Source organism: Drosophila innubila, assembly GCF_004354385.1.
Source record: "Drosophila innubila isolate TH190305 chromosome 2R unlocalized genomic scaffold, UK_Dinn_1.0 1_C_2R, whole genome shotgun sequence".
NCBI classification, from domain to species: domain Eukaryota; kingdom Metazoa; phylum Arthropoda; class Insecta; order Diptera; family Drosophilidae; genus Drosophila; species Drosophila innubila.
In genome coordinates this window covers 17886518-17905154 of record NW_022995374.1, presented here as the reverse complement: position 1 = coordinate 17905154, position 18637 = coordinate 17886518, and the positions used below count along the sequence as shown (strand labels likewise).

At 36.7% G+C, this 18637-nt stretch overlaps 1 protein-coding gene across 1 annotated transcript; it reads left to right on the top strand.

Annotated features, from left to right (window-relative positions):
• The first annotated feature begins 424 nt into the window (after positions 1 to 424).
• LOC117783598 lies at positions 425 to 1469 on the top strand. Its single transcript, XM_034621057.1, has 2 exons — positions 425 to 835; positions 899 to 1469. Exons 1-2 carry the CDS (start codon positions 501 to 503, stop codon positions 1230 to 1232), a joined length of 669 nt encoding a protein of 222 aa, XP_034476948.1. The 5' UTR covers positions 425 to 500; the 3' UTR covers positions 1233 to 1469.
• Positions 1470 to 18637: the final 17168 nt, after the last annotated feature.

Genomic DNA, 18637 nt, shown 5'->3' with positions numbered 1-18637 from the left:
TTCATCCCGCTGTTGTTGTTGTTGTTGGTGTTAGTGTTGTTGTTTACTGATGCTCGAATACTTGAGTTGGACTTGGTTGGCTGCCCTCCCTCGGCTCAAGCGGCTAGACTTTCAATGTCCAAATGCGGCGGCAGGCGATGCTTTTTGGCAGTGACTGTGTCTATGGTTATGGCTTTGGATATGACGGAACCCAACACCCAAGACAAAACAGTGTAGTTGTCGGTTTCCGCCTCAACAAATTAAAAATAGCAACAATTAAATGCAAATCGAAGGCGGGCCAAAAGGTTAAATTAACTTGGCAAACGACACACAGAAAACAGCATTGACATTGTCAGTGTCGGTATCGGTATCGGAATCGGAATCGTCGGCGACTATAAAAGAAAATACCCAATGTGGCCAAAAGTCAGAGATAAACGTGTGAAGAGGACGTGAAGTTGTCGCGTCAGTTTTGCCACACGGCGTCCAATTGCGGTTGGGGATTTTTTTGCTGAAAGGCAATCATGTTCGACTCGAAGATTAAGGTGCCCAAGTATGACTCGGAGGCGTTCGACAATGTCGAGTACGAGCTGCAGATGACCTACACCCTGGAGACAGATCGTCGCATCATGAGCTTCTATGATGCCATGTGGGGCATGGAGGTAACTGGCGGCATCGATCAGTTTGAGCCCCTCACCATTGTGAATGTCTCGCCAACGGGTCTGGCCAAGCGCGGTGGCATGCGGATCGGTGATGAGATTACCCAGATCAACGATGTGCCCGCCTTGGAGATGACCTTCAATGAGGCATTGCAGCTTTTTCGCAAATCATCGCGTTATGTGCGTGTCTATGTGCGTGGGTAAGTTAACAGATGACCAATCATCGGTTTGTGGTTGTTATCTCATTGGTGTTGTTCTTGCAGTGATGATGATGTGCCCGGTGAGGAGGATTGGACGTGTGACTGCTGGTTCAGGCCCAGGAAGCCATGGAAGCGCGACTTTACGCCCATTCAGTGGACCTTCCCGTGGAACGATCGACGTAAGCCGGTCTACAAGGAGTCCAACTGTTTCATGGTGCCCAGCAAAATGGAGGAGAAGATCAGGGCACGACGTGCGGCCACTTCAGCGGTACACAAGAAGGAGGATGCAGCGCCCCACACGCGCTCCCTGACTCCTACGCCCAGGCCCAAGAATCAACCCGGACCCAATCTACTCGAGAGTGTGCTCCGACCACGTGGACCACCGCCCAGGGATTAGGAATCGCTAAATGATCCAGCCAAAGTTGGACGAATCTACCAGACAGCAGGCAGTGCTGAAACCGCTGCAGTGCGTCAGAATCTTCATGACAAGATAATTAATTGTCGCCTGGCAGACAATTATATTTCCAATTCACAGATCAGTTGAAGTGACATTTGAAAAGCACACATTGTCATTATCTAATTTGATAAAGATAATAGCATAAATAAATGGCGTTGATCCGTATTAAAGAAATTATATTGCTTATGCAAACGAAACGAATGCATTTAGTGGATGTGATTATATATAGTTGGTCGGTTGGGGTCCGTTTATGATTGCCAAGTTATTGCAGCTACCATGAGAACGTCGCTCATCTTTGCTAACCTGTTCCTTCTACTTGCCCTTCTCATCAACTGGACACTAGCACAGCCCCCCTGCAGAATACCAAAAAATTTTATATGTGATGAATATGAATCATTTCCAAAACATAAATTTTAAATGGATAACTGTATATTTCAAATGAAAATATAGTTTATAATCCTAAATTTCCTTATATTAAATGTTTAAATTTAAAAAATTTAATAATTTTTGTAGTTATTGAAAATTTGTTAAATTTCTTTCGCTTTGTAAATTAATGAAGAGATATGTAATCTGTTCTAAGCCTCTAAGCAGTAATGAGATTTCTCTTCCGTCCGTTAGTTATACCCGTTACTTAAAAAATAAGTAAAATTGTATATTGTGTTCATCAGAATGTATGTAACAGGGAGAAGGAGGCAGCTCCAACCCCATAAAGTATATATATTCTTGATCAGCATCAACAGCCAAGTCGATATAGCCATGTGTGTCTGTCCGTCTGACCGTCTGAGTCTATAAGAGATAAAGATACAGAAATTTCACCCACAGACTCCAAATGCGTTGAAACCGGTCGAGTTTGTTTTAAATTTTTGACACGCCCCCAAAACCGTTGTTTAGTCTTTCCCACTTGTTTTAAATACAGTTGGGATTGAAAAAAAAATTTATTAAAGTTTCCACTTGTTCCAAATCGATTAGTAAGACAATCGAAACGAATGCAATTTGTCAATGGGATTATATTTAGTTGGTCGGCTTGGGTTCAGTTTATCATTACCAAGTTATTGCAGATAACATGAGGACGTATCTCATCATTATTAACATTTTCTTTATACTTGTCCTTGTCATCAATTGGACACTAGCCCAGGATGTTGAGGATTCAAGCGATGATCTCATTCGCTGCTTACCATCAAACTCAATTATATGTACTGATTCTTTTTTAAATGTGTTAAGAACTAAATCTAAAAGGAATTAGATCCATTTCCGATAATTGTATACCAACAATAAACACATATACAGGGTTGCCCATATTCGACGGACCCATCTAGCAACTCCATAACTTTTGACAGAGATGTCAGATCGCTTAATGACATACCACGTTTGAAGCGTCAGTCCAAGCAGATTTTTACCATGGAACAATACACGCCACGCGAGCGCTCTGAAATAGTTGAAATTTACATTCAACAGAACAAGTCAATTGTGAAAACTCAACGTGCTTTTAAAAAATTAAAAAATGTGAAAAGTGCGCCTTCTAAGAACACCATTAAGCGTTTATACGAAAAATTTTCGACTGGTGAAAATCCTCAGGAGATTGAAGAAGTGCCTCTTAATGACGAAAAAGTCACAGTTTGGTGCGGCGTTAGTGCGAAAACGGTCATTGGGCCGTTTTTCTTCCAAAATGAAAATGGCCATGCTGTTACCGTCAACCAGGAGCGTTATCGCGACATGATGACCAATTTTGTGATGCCAATTATTCGTCGAAAGCGTATGGGGCAGTTCTGGTTTCAACAAGACGGCGCTCCACCGCCCACAAGTCGCATAACAATCGATTTTCTGAAGAAATTGTTTCCGGGCCGTTTGATGTCGAAAAGTGGTGATTTGGACTGGCCACCGCGTTCGCCCGATTTGTGGGGATATTCGAAGTCAAAGGCTTACGTTAACAAGCCAAGGACCGTAGAAGAGCTCAAGGACAACATTCGTGAAGAAATAGCCGCTATTCCGGCCGAAATGTTGGCGAAAACGATGGAAAATGCTGCAAAAAGGGCACAATACGCCATCAACGCCAGAGGCGGCCATTTGAGAGATATCATATTCAAAAATTGATGAAAAAAAATCTACTTGGAACAAATTAAATGATTAAGATTGCCAACCGCCAAATTTTTATTTTTTTCCTTGATTTTTTTTTAAAAAACATGGGTCCGTCGAATATGGGCAACCCTGTATATTTCACATATTTCTTAATTTTTTCTAATATAAAAAGAGTTTACAAAAGATATCCAAATTACACGTTCATCAGAAAGATTTGTGTCCTAATAATTTTCATGATTTCTTCATCTTTTTGATAAAATGCTGGGATACTCTGCCATAATACCTAAGCATTGATTTCGTTCCTTCAGTTGATTTCATCGGAAAATGTTAAATAAAGAAAATATCCAATTTGTGGTGTAATTGTATAAAAGCAAAACTTTAAAATGCTTATATTACTAACAAATTTGAATGGCACTAATCAATTTATTGCTTATACAATTGAAACGAATGCAATTAGTAAATTGTTTTATATATAGTTGGTCGAGTTAGGTTTACTGCATCATTCCCAAGTTATCACTGCTACCATGTGGAAGTCTTTCATCCTTGTTAACCTGCTGGCTCTACTTGCTGTTATCGCGGAATATAGAGACTCCGATTACAATAAATAGTAATTTGAAATATATAATGTATCATATCAAGATGTTCAAGAAACAATAAAGTTTGCCGTCTAAAGCATATACTTCATATTTAAAAGTTAATGGTTTTTAATTTAGGTTTAAGTTTAAAATTACCGAGTGCTTTTATTCTTTGCCCATTTCGAGCATATCAAATCTACATATATAGAGAAAGTTCGAACCATTTCGATAATTGTGCAACCATTATGTAAAATAGTTTAAAATAATATAAACATTCAGTTTAAATTTGATATAACTGTATAATTTAAATTTGATAAGGTTCTTAGCAGAAATAAATATTTTTGATCCATATTAAAGAATTTATTGGTTATGCAATAAAAGCGAATGTAATTAGTGAGTAAGAATATATTATGTGTGGCGGGTTGTATTCAGTATATTACTATCAATTTATTGCTGCTAAGATGTGGACGTCTCTCTTCTTTGCTAATCTGTTGACCATACTTGGCGTTTTGTCGGAATTGATACGAGATCCATATCACGAATAATTTAAAATATGTAATTTATCATGTTGTTTACAAGCACATAATAAAAAACCAAGATATTTTAAAAGCAATATAGAGTGCCGTCTGAAATAACTTCTTAATTACCATAATTGATTTTGTAAATGCTCCAATAAATCAGTCAATAAATAATCCATCTATTTTCGTCGAAGATAGCTTAAATATATTTTTAATACCTAAATATACAGTTTTTACTATTATATTCATTCTTTTTCCTTATCTATGCGAAATATCAATTTAAATTTAATTCGATAAGGTTCTAAGCATAAATAAATGGATTTCATCCATATTAGTGAGTCTATTGCTTATGCAACCGAATCGAATGTAATTAGTGAATGAAAGTGTATTTAGGTGGGCGGATTTTGTTTAGGATTTCACAACCAAGTTATAGCTGCTACCATGTGGACGTCGCTCATCTCTGCCAATCTGTGGATCCTAGTTATTTTTTTCTTTGACGGAATATTAGACGGAATGGGTGCCGGACAAGACCAAGATGGCGGACAAAATGGTGGCGTGGAATTAAACCAATGGGAGGATTACTTTGGCCGTATTCCTGCTTGGTTTCCTGGTTCTCGATTATAAATACGGGTTCAGTTACACAATCTCAAAAGATATGACCTATCTATATTTCAAAAAATATGCATGATATCGGATCCAATTTCATAATAACTTTAATTTAAAAGTTATTATCATAAGTAAACGCCTCCCAAGATTTTTAAGATGAAAAAAAATTTATAACTTTAAGAGCAAATGTGTACAAATAAATAAACTTTTAATCAAACTAATAAAAATAACTTTTAAATTGATTTCATCGAATGCAATTCATTATGAGTTATCAATTTGTAACTTTCAAGTAAAAGTTTTTTTTATTAATTTGCTTCGATAGGTTGCACACCTCTCTCTCCTGTCTCTCCTATCTCTTTCCTCTCTTTCCGTCTCAGTTTCTGGCATTTGCACTACAAATTGCCAATTGTAATTTATGCTGAGAAAACAGGTTGTCATTGCCAGTTTGGGTAAAAGTCATGAGCTGCGACTTTAGGTGCGCCGTCACTGGGAAACTTGGACTTGACTTGACAACTGAATGCCAACTAAAATTAGCTAAAAAAGAAGTTTATTGCAAATCAAATGCAAAACATGATTGCCCACAAACTTTCAGACGGCCAATAACAAAGCCAATAAGTACAAGTTAATCAATCGGTTGTGTTTGACTAATAGATGCCCTGTTATCAATATGTAAAATGAATTATAGACATACTTGCTTTACAAATCAAGTTAGGTTCGAAATTATATATGCAAAAAGCAAAGCGATACAAATTTTCATAGGTTCAAATTAAGTAGACTTAGACACGAGCAAGGCCGGTTTACACCAGCAGCTAGTTAGACAGATACAGTGGCTCTCAGCTTATTTGACCCACTACATTTTTAAGTATGCTTTGCTTTTAAAACTTAATTCAGATTTAATATTCTCAAAAAATATTATAAAATAAAATGAATAAATCTGCGTTGAATTTTTTAATAAAATAATTTGTAACATGTAAGAGTAGTAAGTCAAATAAGGTGAGAGACACTGTATATTCCCGCTAGACAGACAGTCAAAACAACATCAAGAACGTATTTTTTTTTATGCAGCTTAAAGTTGTGATTGGAAACAGTATTCAGTTTACTTTTTGCATACATTTGCACAACTTTATAACCTTCTCATCCATTTTATTGGCATAGGGTATAGCAACAACAACAACATTGAAGCAACAACAACGACAACAACTACTACAAATTGCAGTCTTAAGTGCATCAAAGTTCAAAAGTGTCAAGCGTTGTTCGTCTCCCAATTCCCTTTTCCCCCCGCTCAATGTTTACCCCCCACTTGGTGCATACTGCAATTCTGGTAGCCAATGGAGGCAACTTTTAATGCACACACGAATTTTGGTAGCAGCACGATGCTAGTCAAGTTTTCTTTTAAGCTGAAGGAGGCTTTTGGCCAATTTATAGTTTGTGTTTGCCACAAGACAGCGACGATAATGTTTCCCAATGCTTTCTCGGTCGTCGAATAGGTCGCAAAGCAGGAGAAGAGGAGATGAGAAGACGAGGAGGACTGGAGTATAGTCACTGTTAAAGTCTGATGACCACAAGGTCGAAACGTGGCTTGGCATTAAAGTGACTACCAGTCGAGGGCTTGTGAGCTGGGCAAACAACGCATAGCAAATTGGAAACCTAAGCTGTGTCAAATGTGGGTCAATCCTAAGCTGACCAAATAAATGGCCAGTCAAACGGAGTGGATCAGACAGCATTTGAAAAGGGTTACCATTACAGATGCAGATGCACATATCACTGAGATGAATAAAGTACCACAAGTGTAGCAGAAAATATGTTAAAGGCAGTGTCATTCAGTGGATGATGCTTGAAAAGGGATTGTAATAACCAAGGCCGCAAGTTGACCAGTTAATAATAGCCCCTTTAAGATTGATGGTTACCCATTTTGTACAACTTAATAGGCAACACTGCTCACTAAAACTACTTTCATTCTTTTAAATTTTTTCACTTGAGACCACAGGGAATTTCACAATTTTTCTTTTGTTTTTCTACATTTTTTAAAACCATATTATCTTTTGGATATTTTATCTACTATATGTGATCTACTCAAATATGTTGTCAGAGTAAACAATTTACAAAATTTTCATTTCTTAAAGAAATTTTGAATACTTTTAACCCTGCTATTAAAACTTTTAGACATCTATAATATTTTAGTTAACAATTTAAATTTAATTTTTTTTTTAAATATAATTTTTTTTAGTTGTAATTTGCATTTTTAAAATTATTTTTTAACTTTAAATTATTTTTTGCATGACTTCTTTAAGTTTTTTTTAAATAAGTCAATAAATAAAATCGAAATCTAACTTTGTTCTTATTTCTAGATTTTTCTGTAATAGTCTTTCTCTTTTGATAAGCTCTCTTGAAAAACTGCAAGAAATGCTGACCAATAGACATACTTAAATTAAACATTTCAAAAGTTGTGTACCAACTTTTTTCTATCTATAATAAAAAAAAATGCACAATTTTAAGAAGAAATCTGCAATTTTTATTCTTCTTACCTTCTGTTTTCTATTTTTCTCAATCTTGCTCTTTTAAGGGTTCATTTTATTTCTTATTGCATTTATTATACAAAGCTATTCAAAGCTGCTTACTAAACACTAATAATAAAAACATTTTATGGACTTGTGTATGCCTAAGATCTACTGCATTTTCATCAACTCTGCATAACAGCAAAAGTTTCAACAATTTATGGACAACAAACTGTGTGCCAACATTTTCTTGCCCATTGTCCTGTCAGGCGTCGGTTGTTGTTGTTGTTGTTGTTATTATTATTGTTGGTGTTCTTGTTCTGCTTCTCAACATGCTGCATGAATATTTCATGAGTGTCGTTTTAAATAAAGTTGTTTGCAGCCAACGTTTATTTTCAATCGCTCCATCTCTCCGTCTGTTTTTCAGTCTGTTGCATCAATCAATGAAAGCCGCGTGAGAGACGACATTCTCGATATTGAACATGGTCAGTGTCCTCGAGTATCCTGTTGACTTCACATTGCGCATAGAGCTCTTAAAATATCTGGCATGAACATGTCATAAAGCGGCAAAGTCAAAAGCACTTTTAACGCTCGCCAATTCTCTACCTTTTTCCCTAGCAACCTATCCAACCAATTCACTTGACTCATTAGCATAGGGGTTCAAAGCGGAGAGGGGAAAGAATGCTCGCGGGGAGGGAATGCTTAAAACAGATGTTGCTCTTAATTACCAACACATTCCTAATGACCGCCATTATCGTCCCTCAGCTCAAGCGTTAGAAATTCAGGAGGTCAGGCGTCAACTGCGAGGAGCTTGGACTCCGGGGAGAAGAGTTTATCTCTGGTTTACTAGAGGATGAAATTGCTGTACACGCTAAAAGCTCTAAAGCGTGTAAATTTAAGCCACCTTTTTTTTTTTAACAATTTGTTTTGTATTGTATTTGTTTTTCGTTTTTGTTGGGCTTTTTAAGCGATACTGATTACCAGTTGCAATTGGGTAAATTTAATTTAGTAATAATGTAAAATTTTCTGGTTTTTCTTAGTACAAATAAAACTAAATAGCTGCCTTGTAAATTTATCTGACTAGCAAAGAAATATTTAGTATTATTATTTTTTTATTAAATAAATTAATGGATCTTATAACTTCATTATTTTAGCTTGTTTGAAGAATAAAATAAATGGCCATTTATTTTGCAACATAAAATATTTAAATAATAAATTCACTAGCTGTGTATATTGATTTATTTTAAAAGACTATTCAAAAATTCAATAATATCAAATTTATAGAGCAACACATATATTTGTCAACATTTGCTTATATGTCCACAGTAATTTGTCATCTTAAGTATACGATTTGAAGACACCCACGTTTCTTTATTATCACTTAGTTTCAACTCCCTTTCGTGCCTTTTCACTTGCTGCACTCTAATGCTTGGGAGAAATTTCCATTTGTTTTTCTTTTTTTTCTGTTTTGTTTAGAGAAAACCACTTGCCCTGAAACTCTATAGAGTTGAAGCTTTTAGCTCATGCAAAATTAATTAACGTTGCGCCAAACTTTTGGCACTGCAATCTTTTGTCATAGTTGGCCGTGCCACTCTGTGTGCCACGCTTGCCACACTTGCGCCATTGCACCCTTGCCACTTTATGGAGTTGGCGAAAAATGTCACGCAAACAAAACAGCAAAGAAACTTGCGAAACGCGCAAAAAGGCGCAGTTACAGAAAGAGACAAAGAGAGAGAGAGAGAGAGAGAGAGAGAATAGCAAGACTTCAAAATAACTGGCAGCCATTTTGTGCCCAGAAAGAAATTACAGCCCATGTAATACCCCCAATTCTCATCATGCCCTCTCTCCACACACCGTTTAGCTATCATTCCTCTTGGGCAACATTGCACTTGCAACTAGCTCAAAAACTTGGAGAACTTCGTTCTATTGCATTTTTTTACGCGAATTTTTTGCACTGACCTTTGTCAAGGGAGGATGGGAATAAGAGAGGGTGGCGAAGAGTATGAGGGGGGTTGGCAACTTTAATTGTTTGCAACTGTTTTGAACTACCCAGCGTTTAGTTAAAGCGCACAATTAAGCGAAGAGGAGGGCGAGGGGGCGTGGCTGGTTTTTTCGCGGCATAAATAGCCGGAACGCTTTGCAAGATTTACACGGAATGCAATTGGCGCATTTGGTGCGTTTCATTCACTTGTTTGCCGTGTGTTTGTTTGCTTCCGAAATTGAATTTCTCGCTGAGCGGAAGACAATAAACATGCCAAGCGTAGACCAACGACAAAGGGCGACGATGTGAAACGTGCGGGGGCGGGACGTGCTGAAGGCTGATGGCTGATGCCAGCTGGCGTATGCTGTACGGCGGGAGCATTGAGTCTGCCGCGTTGCGCATACGCCACGTTGCCCGTCGACGGTCGCCAGTCGACAGTTTCGTTTTCACAGTCACTGGGCTTTTGGGTATGGTGAATTTGTAATAAAGTAAGCTCAGCACTTTGATATTATTATTGATTATAATAAAATATAGAATTTATTTAAATTCGAAGTTAAAGAATTTAATGGAAAATATTTTTCCATTTTCTTTTTCGCAATATAAATAGTTGTAAACATTTATCTGAATATTTAAATAGAAAAAAAATATAAGAATATTGTTTCGGAGTTTTAATTTTACTAATGCATATTTAAATAGTTTCAATTCAATTAATTGTGTGACCATGTTTAATGTTTATTCATTAGCTGTTATGAAAAGTTTATTTTTTAATTCCACCTCAAAGAAACTGTTCATTTATTTTTCATCAGCAGAGTATCTGCTAATTCAATATGATCGCATTTTCTTAAGCATGTCCTCAATTTTGTTCTTCCATTTCCGACTTTCAATTAGATATTTTTATTTTCAAACTGAAACAACAGTAAAGTAAGAGCATACCCGCAACGTTAATAAATCGTTTTCTACTCTTGTTATTTTCTTTCCTCCTCTTACTCTCTTCCTCCCTTCCGTGTGCTGTTCAGCTACACCCCCTCTTTCTCTACCGCTCGCTGTGTTACTCTTGCGCCTTGGCACCGAGTTTGGCCCAAAACGGAAGGAAACACTTTCATTATCACTTTGGCACAGCAAATTTATTGCGACAGCCTTGGTAGGTCGTGGGGATTTGGATAGCTGGATAGCTGGAAAGCTGAAACTGAAGCTGTAACCCATGCTGGCGCAGCTCGTTGGTTCCATTAGCGTCATGTGTTGGCCCTACTGTCTGCCCGACTGCCAGAAGCTGCTGCAGGTCCTGCTGCCTGCATCTCTTATCCCTATTAACAACTGCCAACTTCACGTTGCCCGTTTTTTCGATTTCACGTTCGTTTCGGCTTAAGTTACTGATGTAAAGGCCTTAATCCTTAACAGAATTGGAAACTATTTTGTCCAATATTTTGCAGATGTATGGTTCATCTGGACCTCATATGAATTCCGAATATTTTTTGTGGAACTTCAAGTAACCAAAATATGGCTGAAAAAAAGGGAATTACAAATTAAAATATTCAACTAAGAATACTATTTTTCTTGCTGGCTAATTTTGTGGATTAAATGTTAAGCTAAGCAAAAATATAAAACAATGGTAAAAAAAGTTTAAGAAAAAAAATCGCGCAATTTTCAATCAAATATATTTTAGATATAGAGGATCAACTCAGCTGTGGCAGTAGACTCAGAATTATAAGTTTTAACTTAATCTTTTAAATATATACTTATTTCTATTATATTGCATTATCTTCTTTTTACAATGTATAGCTATTTTATCCTTTAATATCAGTCTTATTTTACTTTTTTTTTTTACCAATTTGTGCTCCTTCCATTTTTTCTCTTTCTTTCCTACTTTGGTCACCTGTCGCTTGTCAGCTGCAACTAAAAAACAATTTGCGCAAATTAGCCAAGGTGTTTTATGGCCATCATCATCATTATAACAGTTGTTGCTATCGTTGTAGTTATTGCTGTCGTGTTTTTGGCCAAGTAAAACTGTTTGCCCATTTTCTAGCTCAATCACTTTGGCAAGCACAACATCCCCGAGTGCGCTTTAATTGAGGTCTAAGCTGTAATTAAGCTTCCCAGCCTTTGCCAGCTGCTCTAATTCTATTTTTACAGTTTAATGAAGTACTCTTTCGGCCGTTAGAGCCGTTGAAGCCAACACTGGACAGGCGCCTACGAAATTGCTTCGCATTATTCATGTGATGTCCTTAAAGCTCCTGGCTGGGAGATTGCAACAGGCCGCAGTCGGCTTAAAAGCCAATATATCACTCTCTAACAACAAAGCAAACCTATCTCAGTATCCCAGTCCATTTGTGTGTGTGTGTGTGTGTTGTTGTTGTTGTATTTAAAACAACAAGAGCAACACATGCATCATACACGTGTCTGGTCAGGATACTAATTATGATTGTGATGGCAACGCAAGGACAGCAAGTCAGCTGCTTTGTTTTGCACCGGTTACAGCAGTATCTATATATGTATAAATGTGTGTGAACAGCTCAAGAAGCACAAGGTGCTTTTAGCTTGAATGATGATTCTATAATTTTCATTAGAAAATATTTTACCTAAATTGAAGAACTTTAAAAGAAAACTTCGCTATAAATAAAATAAGCTTTAAATTAAATTGTAATAAATTTAATTAACTGCCTATATCTTTAAAATGTTCAATTTAACGCATTTAGTTAAATTATTTAATAGTATTTTTTTTTGTAATTAAATACATATTTATGTAGTTCAAAGTGTATTTTTCTCTGTAAATATTAAATATTAAATATTTCTATAAATAATGTGAAATTTTCGAAATTATACAGTTGCTTAAAATCTATAATATTTAATATATATTTTTAAATAAAATACATATTTATGTAGGTTAAAATATATTTTCTTTTTGAAGTTGAACAAGAAATGGAATTGCTCTGTCTGGCATTGAGTCCTGTTGTGTCTGTTGGATGGAATCCTTTTTTGCAAATCGTTAGCTCGTTGCAATATTCAATAAAGAACTCAAGTCGAACCCATAAATTTCCGTCATAGTCAGCTGCAGCTGGGTGCTCCAACATTGCTCCAGTCGTGGTCTGGCAGTACCTTTAACACCTTTCCAACATTTACCGCAAAACACCTGTCCTGGTACGTTTTATTCGCTCTCTCTCTCAGTCTCTTTTTCTTTCGCTCTTTCTCTTTTTCTCTGCCACAGTCCAGACTCATTTGTCACAATCCATTTCGTGCTTGCACAAATAGAAATTGCTGCCAAGTCATGTCATTGCCTGCTCATATATATCCTTGCTACAGGATTTCAACAACAACAGCAATAACAACGGTGCAGTGCTGCTCATATGCAAATCCTTTCGTGACTCTGCGCCAGCTACGTGTCCTGGCACATCCTTTTTCTCCGCATCCGTCGCGACTTATTTACTGTTTTTCAAATTGTGCTTCCTAACTTTTGGTTGCCATTTGCGAGTATCTTTTTTTTTTTTTGTTTTTCTATGTGTGTGTTTTCACTATTCCCTTAGCTAACGTTTCCCGTTTCCGCTTTTCTTTGCTGCATGTGTTTATGGCTTCTTAATTGTCTGCAGAAGTTTACTTCTTTTATTTTGCTTCCCACAACAAAATTTGGCAACTTTTTCATGCCCAACGCCAACTTTTGTTAAAACCATCCACGATTTTGCGGTGGCGGTGGTTTTTTGGCTTAATGTGTTCATTTATTTCGTTTTCATGCTCGGTTTTTTCTTTTTGGTTAATTATTTATAATGACAGCATATTGACGATATTGTCATATATGGGATTAATTTCATTTCACATTATTTGTTTTATTTGCCTTTCGAACTAATTAAAGCGCATGGCATTTACAACACGCTTTTAAAGCTTTGTGCCGCATAATTAAACCGCTTAATTGGGCCTGCATTCAGCTGAATACATTGATAAATCCTTACACAATCAAGATGTATTCATAAAGAAATTTTCAATAATTGCAGTCCAACTATTTTTTATGAAAACTGAATTGATATTGGAGAAAAAAAAAAACATACAGACAAGCTAGTGTTGCTTTCCATATTAAAAAAATCTTTTATTTAGTTTTTATGTGTTTATTTAGTGAAATAGTTATTTTCAAATTTTACAACGATTGGCTTAATGTCTTTTTTATGTTGATATTTTGGCTTTTACATTTCTTTAACTTTGATTAATTGCAATTGCAGCTGCCCGCCTTTTCCCTCCTCGCTGAGTGGGGGACTCATATTGTCATCGGAGGTAATAGTTTGTCGCCATTTTCGTTTTCTATCTCTTTAACTTTTTGTTTTCGGGGAATTTTCCTGTTTTCCTGAAACCTGCACTTCTTTAATTGGTAGCAACCTCCATTGTTACGTACAATCTGCGATTTATCACAGCCGCAGCCATTCTCGCAGTGATAGATGCAGTTCCGGCCCCTCTCACGACAGTTAGACTGGCAGTATTGATTACAGTCCATATAGACGGTCCTAGTGCAAGACACTATGCGCACTCCTTGTGTCCAATTCACGTTAACAGCAAGTAGAATCAACAGGTTAACAAAGATCCACATGACAGCAGCCACAATCTAAGAATAATGAACCGAATAATCCATATCGCATTCACTATTGATTCTCGAATTCGTTCCAGAGCCAAATAAATATTGGTGCTAACAGCTCTAGCTAATTGTATAATTGCAATCTTTATGCATTCTAAATAGCATTTCAATTGTTTTGTGAGTTGAAGTTGCAGTTGTAGAATTCTGCTAAGATGCGCACAGCTGCCATTTTAAATAATTATATGAAGCTTTTAAAGAAGTAAAGTTTTTAGTCGAGCAGACCCGACTGGAAGAAACCCTGTACTTAAAAAATTTATATTATTTATAGAATTTTATTCTGCTTCTTAATTCAAGATTCTTGTCTATAGTTCTTAGAGCCAGTTAAAAAAATGAAGTTTAATATGCTTCAAACAATTTTTATATACCTTTCTTAAATGTTAAATACAGGTTCTATAAATGCAACTATTTCAACCAACAGTGAGACATTACTAAAGTTGCCTCTGTCTTTGGCAATATTATAGGAATTTAATTGTTAAAATCAATATGCTGCGTTGCGGTAATAAGTGCACTTCAGTATGCCACAGTAATTGCCAAATCAAGTCAAATACACACACAAATACAAACAGATATACTTACACACTTACAGCCAGCCACAAGCATTCAAAAGTTGTGTAGCTGGCAAATTGACTAGCATAATTTGACTGCGCTCAAAAGTATGCTACGATTTGTGTATGTGTGTGTGTGTGTGGGTGTTGTGCATGTGAATTGCACTGTAATGTATGTGTGAGTGCTACAAATCTAATTGGATTTGTGCACGTTCAATGAACTGAACACTAAAAGTATTTTCTATTATTATTGCACTTAGAGAAATGGCTGAAATGGCGTTCAATGCTTGTTACTTTGTTCTTGTTGTTGTTGTTATGGCATATTTTATTGCTTTTGCTACACTTCATTGACGCAATTGTAAGCTATGCACAAAAATGTTGCATTAAGCATTGAAATTGTTTTCCTCATCGCAGTTAAATTCCCATTCCTGCAACTCGTGCAACATTGCGAGGCGACGCGCGCAGCAATTAGGTGCAAAAACACGTACCAAAATGTTGTTTCTGTTTCCCTGCAGCCTCCAGCCTCCAGCCTTCACTTCTCACCCCACACTCCGACCTCCCCTGTTGCTTATCCTCTGGGCAACAGTCGCATATGATAGAGACTGTCTGTTGCTCAGACTTCAACTGGCAACTCATCCGTTTATGCGCCGTGTGCCTCGTGTTTCTCGTTGCTTATCACAACCAGATGAAAGAAAAGAAGGTGGAGAGGAAGAAGAACTGGCCAAGAGGCAACTTTAATGAGACGGAAAGCGGGCGCCAATCGCTGCAATTAAAATTAATTACAGTATTTGTCAGCTTTGTGGCTAACAGCCCACCAAATGCGGTTTTATTTCATTCACAAGCCTCATCTGACTGAGAGAGAGAGATAGAGAGAGAGATAGAGAGACACTGCACTGGAGCAACAATAAGAAAGGGGCATGCAGCAAACGGGGGCGTACTCAAAGTTGGGTGCAAGACGCGTTGCATTGATTGCAATCGCGATCGTTAATTAAATGTCGAAAGGAATGTTGTTGTTGTTCGTTGTTGCTGCGTAAAGATCAGACAGCTGGGATAAGGCCAAGTTGTTGTTGTTGCTGCTATTTATAGTTGCTGCAATGCGGCACGCAACGTAACACGATTCAGCACTGTAACTTGCAACTTGGGGCAACAGCGGCTGCCGCGGGCTTTGGCTTTATTATCGCCCTTGATCTTGGCTAAATCGAAATCGCCTGCATTGCGTGAAGTGTTGCAAATGAGTTTTTGTCCGGGGCGTGCATTGAATTTTCAATTGGCCAGCAAATTGGCAGCACCAAAAGCAGGAAACAGCTACAGGGCCACAGGTGGGCCAAAAGCACTTAATATACCGATAACTTTTTGAATATATCGACGTAGTTTCCTTCGATTTTTTCGATAAGTTTTAAAGTTTAAAATTTGCATAAAAAACTTAGAGTCAAAATCATGATCAAAATTTTTAAAAAAATTAAAAGGAAAATTGGTAGTGAGTGTCTGATGTTAAAAAAGCCAATTTTTTTTAGTAAACAAATTTTAAATGCTGAATTAATTTAAAGGCCAAATAATGCTCAAAATGACATTATGCATGGAAGTCGGTTGGTTTTTAATAAAGTTATGATAGATCAACGCTTTTGAAAAGATGTCAAGGTTTTGGTATTGAATGGATTAAAATTGCTTAGTTTTAACATTCTCTGTTCAAATCAATTGGCCTATACAAAGTTTAATAAAGAGATGTTTGCATTTTTATTGTTGTTGTGACATGAACTAATGATGCTTGGAGAAACTTTTGTGAAGCGAAAGATTTCTCCAGTCAACTGGGAGCATCTTTATTATATTTATACATTCATCTTCTTCGACTAAGGAGTCAAAGAATCGCGATTGAGCACTCCTGAACAAAGGGCATACTCTCTCACTCATATGATACTACGTACTTGGGTCTGTTATAAGGGGTCGCTGGATGTTGCAGTTGTGTGCTCACAAAATACAAGTTTATCAATAGATGGTAACAAGCAGATCAACAGAGGAAAACTTTGAACTCGTTTTGAGCCAAGTTTGTTTTTTTTTTGCTTTTTGCATTTTGTTGCTAGAAAACTTTGCACTGCATTTGCTGGGTTGAAAAAAAAAGTTCATTGCAGTTCTGTTGGACTCGTTCCGGAGTTGCTCTTCGGCGTCTCCTGGGCTGCTTGTTTTTCAATGAAAATGCAAACAAATGAAAAGTGCAACTGCCGTAAAAGGATAAGGAGGAGGAGGAGGGAGAAGCCAGAGGAAAGTGTCGGAAATTGGAGCAATCGAAATGCAGTTTTGATGGCGTTCAAAATTGTCAATTTGTGGCCGGTCAGAGGCAAGTGCCAAGTGCTAAAATCGATTTGAGAATTATGGGAAAAGTGTACAGAGATTTTGTTGAAAAAATATAAAAACCAGGTAGCACTTAAAGAATATAAGGAATAACGCAAGCTAAATCGAGACGAGCGTTGTTAGTCTAGATTTTAATGAGATACGCTTTGAAAGCATCAAGTCATAATACTAGATATTATATATAACTACTTGGATGAACTTTAAGTGAAATTAAAGTTCCCATGCGCTTGGGAACTGTTTTATTTCATATCCAATTTTAACAGTTGAATCGTAATATAAAACTAGTTCAACATCTGGTCATTTTGATAAAACAAATAAAAACAGTTGTGCAAATGTTTTCCATTCAATATCCGACTAGAACAGTCGTAAGATTAGCTATTTAAATGCGTATGTTTCCATTGGGGTTTTGTGACCTAAAAATATATTAAACAAACACAGCTGTTTCTTATTATTATGCCTATTCATGTTTATTAGTACAATATTATGCAAATATTTATTCCTTTTAAAATATATCAATGAATTTGCGCGCAAATTTTTCTCATCTTCCTTTTTGGATCGTTCAACTCCCAAACCGAACCACAACACAACCACAAATGCAAATGAGCCACGTGCATTGCCAGAGTCAAGTGCTTCAGTCACAGCATGTTCGAAGCGACGTGGATGCCGGCAACTAACAAGTTGTAGCGTATGTTGCATCAGAGATGAGCAGTAGTTGGCTCTTAACTAAATCTAGTGTTTAGAGGCAATAGAAACTTTTATTCCTTTTCCATTTTTTCCTGAATATATTTCTTTCAGAAGTGCCCCAAAAATGAAGCCAACTGAAAGACTTTATAAAATGTATCGGTTTTGTTAGGTTTTCAGTTGGCTTTCGATTGGTTTATATTTCTCTAGCACCTCTGTATATCTTTAAATATCAACTTTCATTAGAAACTTAATTAGGTTGTTGGATTTTTCATCAGTACATTTAGCTAGATAACTTGTACTTAAAAGCTAATAAAATATATATTTCTATTATCATAAGTAAAGTCAAGCTTGGCGCAAACATTCGTTTGTAGTTTGGATCTTTTTGGATAATTAATGAAATTTCTCATATGTAGTAAATAAAAAATGTTTAGGAATAATGAATTCTGCAGAAATTTATATTGCTGGCCTTAATTATCGAGACTTTAGTGTAATTTAATTTTATTGACATATTCTAAAGATATCGTTAAGTGCACGAACCTTTATATTTCATACTATGATAAAAAATGGTTTCAAGTACATACCATACATGTGGCGATAAGTTTCACTTTTCATATAACCATTTCAAGCCGAAATCCATTTGGTAAATGCGGGTGCATTCGTCATTCCAGACATTTGTTTTTTGTTTTTTTTCGCTAAAGAATGTTAAGAGACCCGCACAGTATTTGGCATTTATCGGGTAGCAAGTTTATCAGACAAATCCGGGTGCCACATCGAACATGTTGCTGTTGCGTTGGGTTTGTCGTCGCGTTGCCAACCAACCCTTAGCCGGTTAACGATGCGGTGGCGAGTGCGAACCGTTTCGGTTCAGACAAGTTCAGAGAAGCATTTCAGTCGCTTCTCGAGTTAGTCG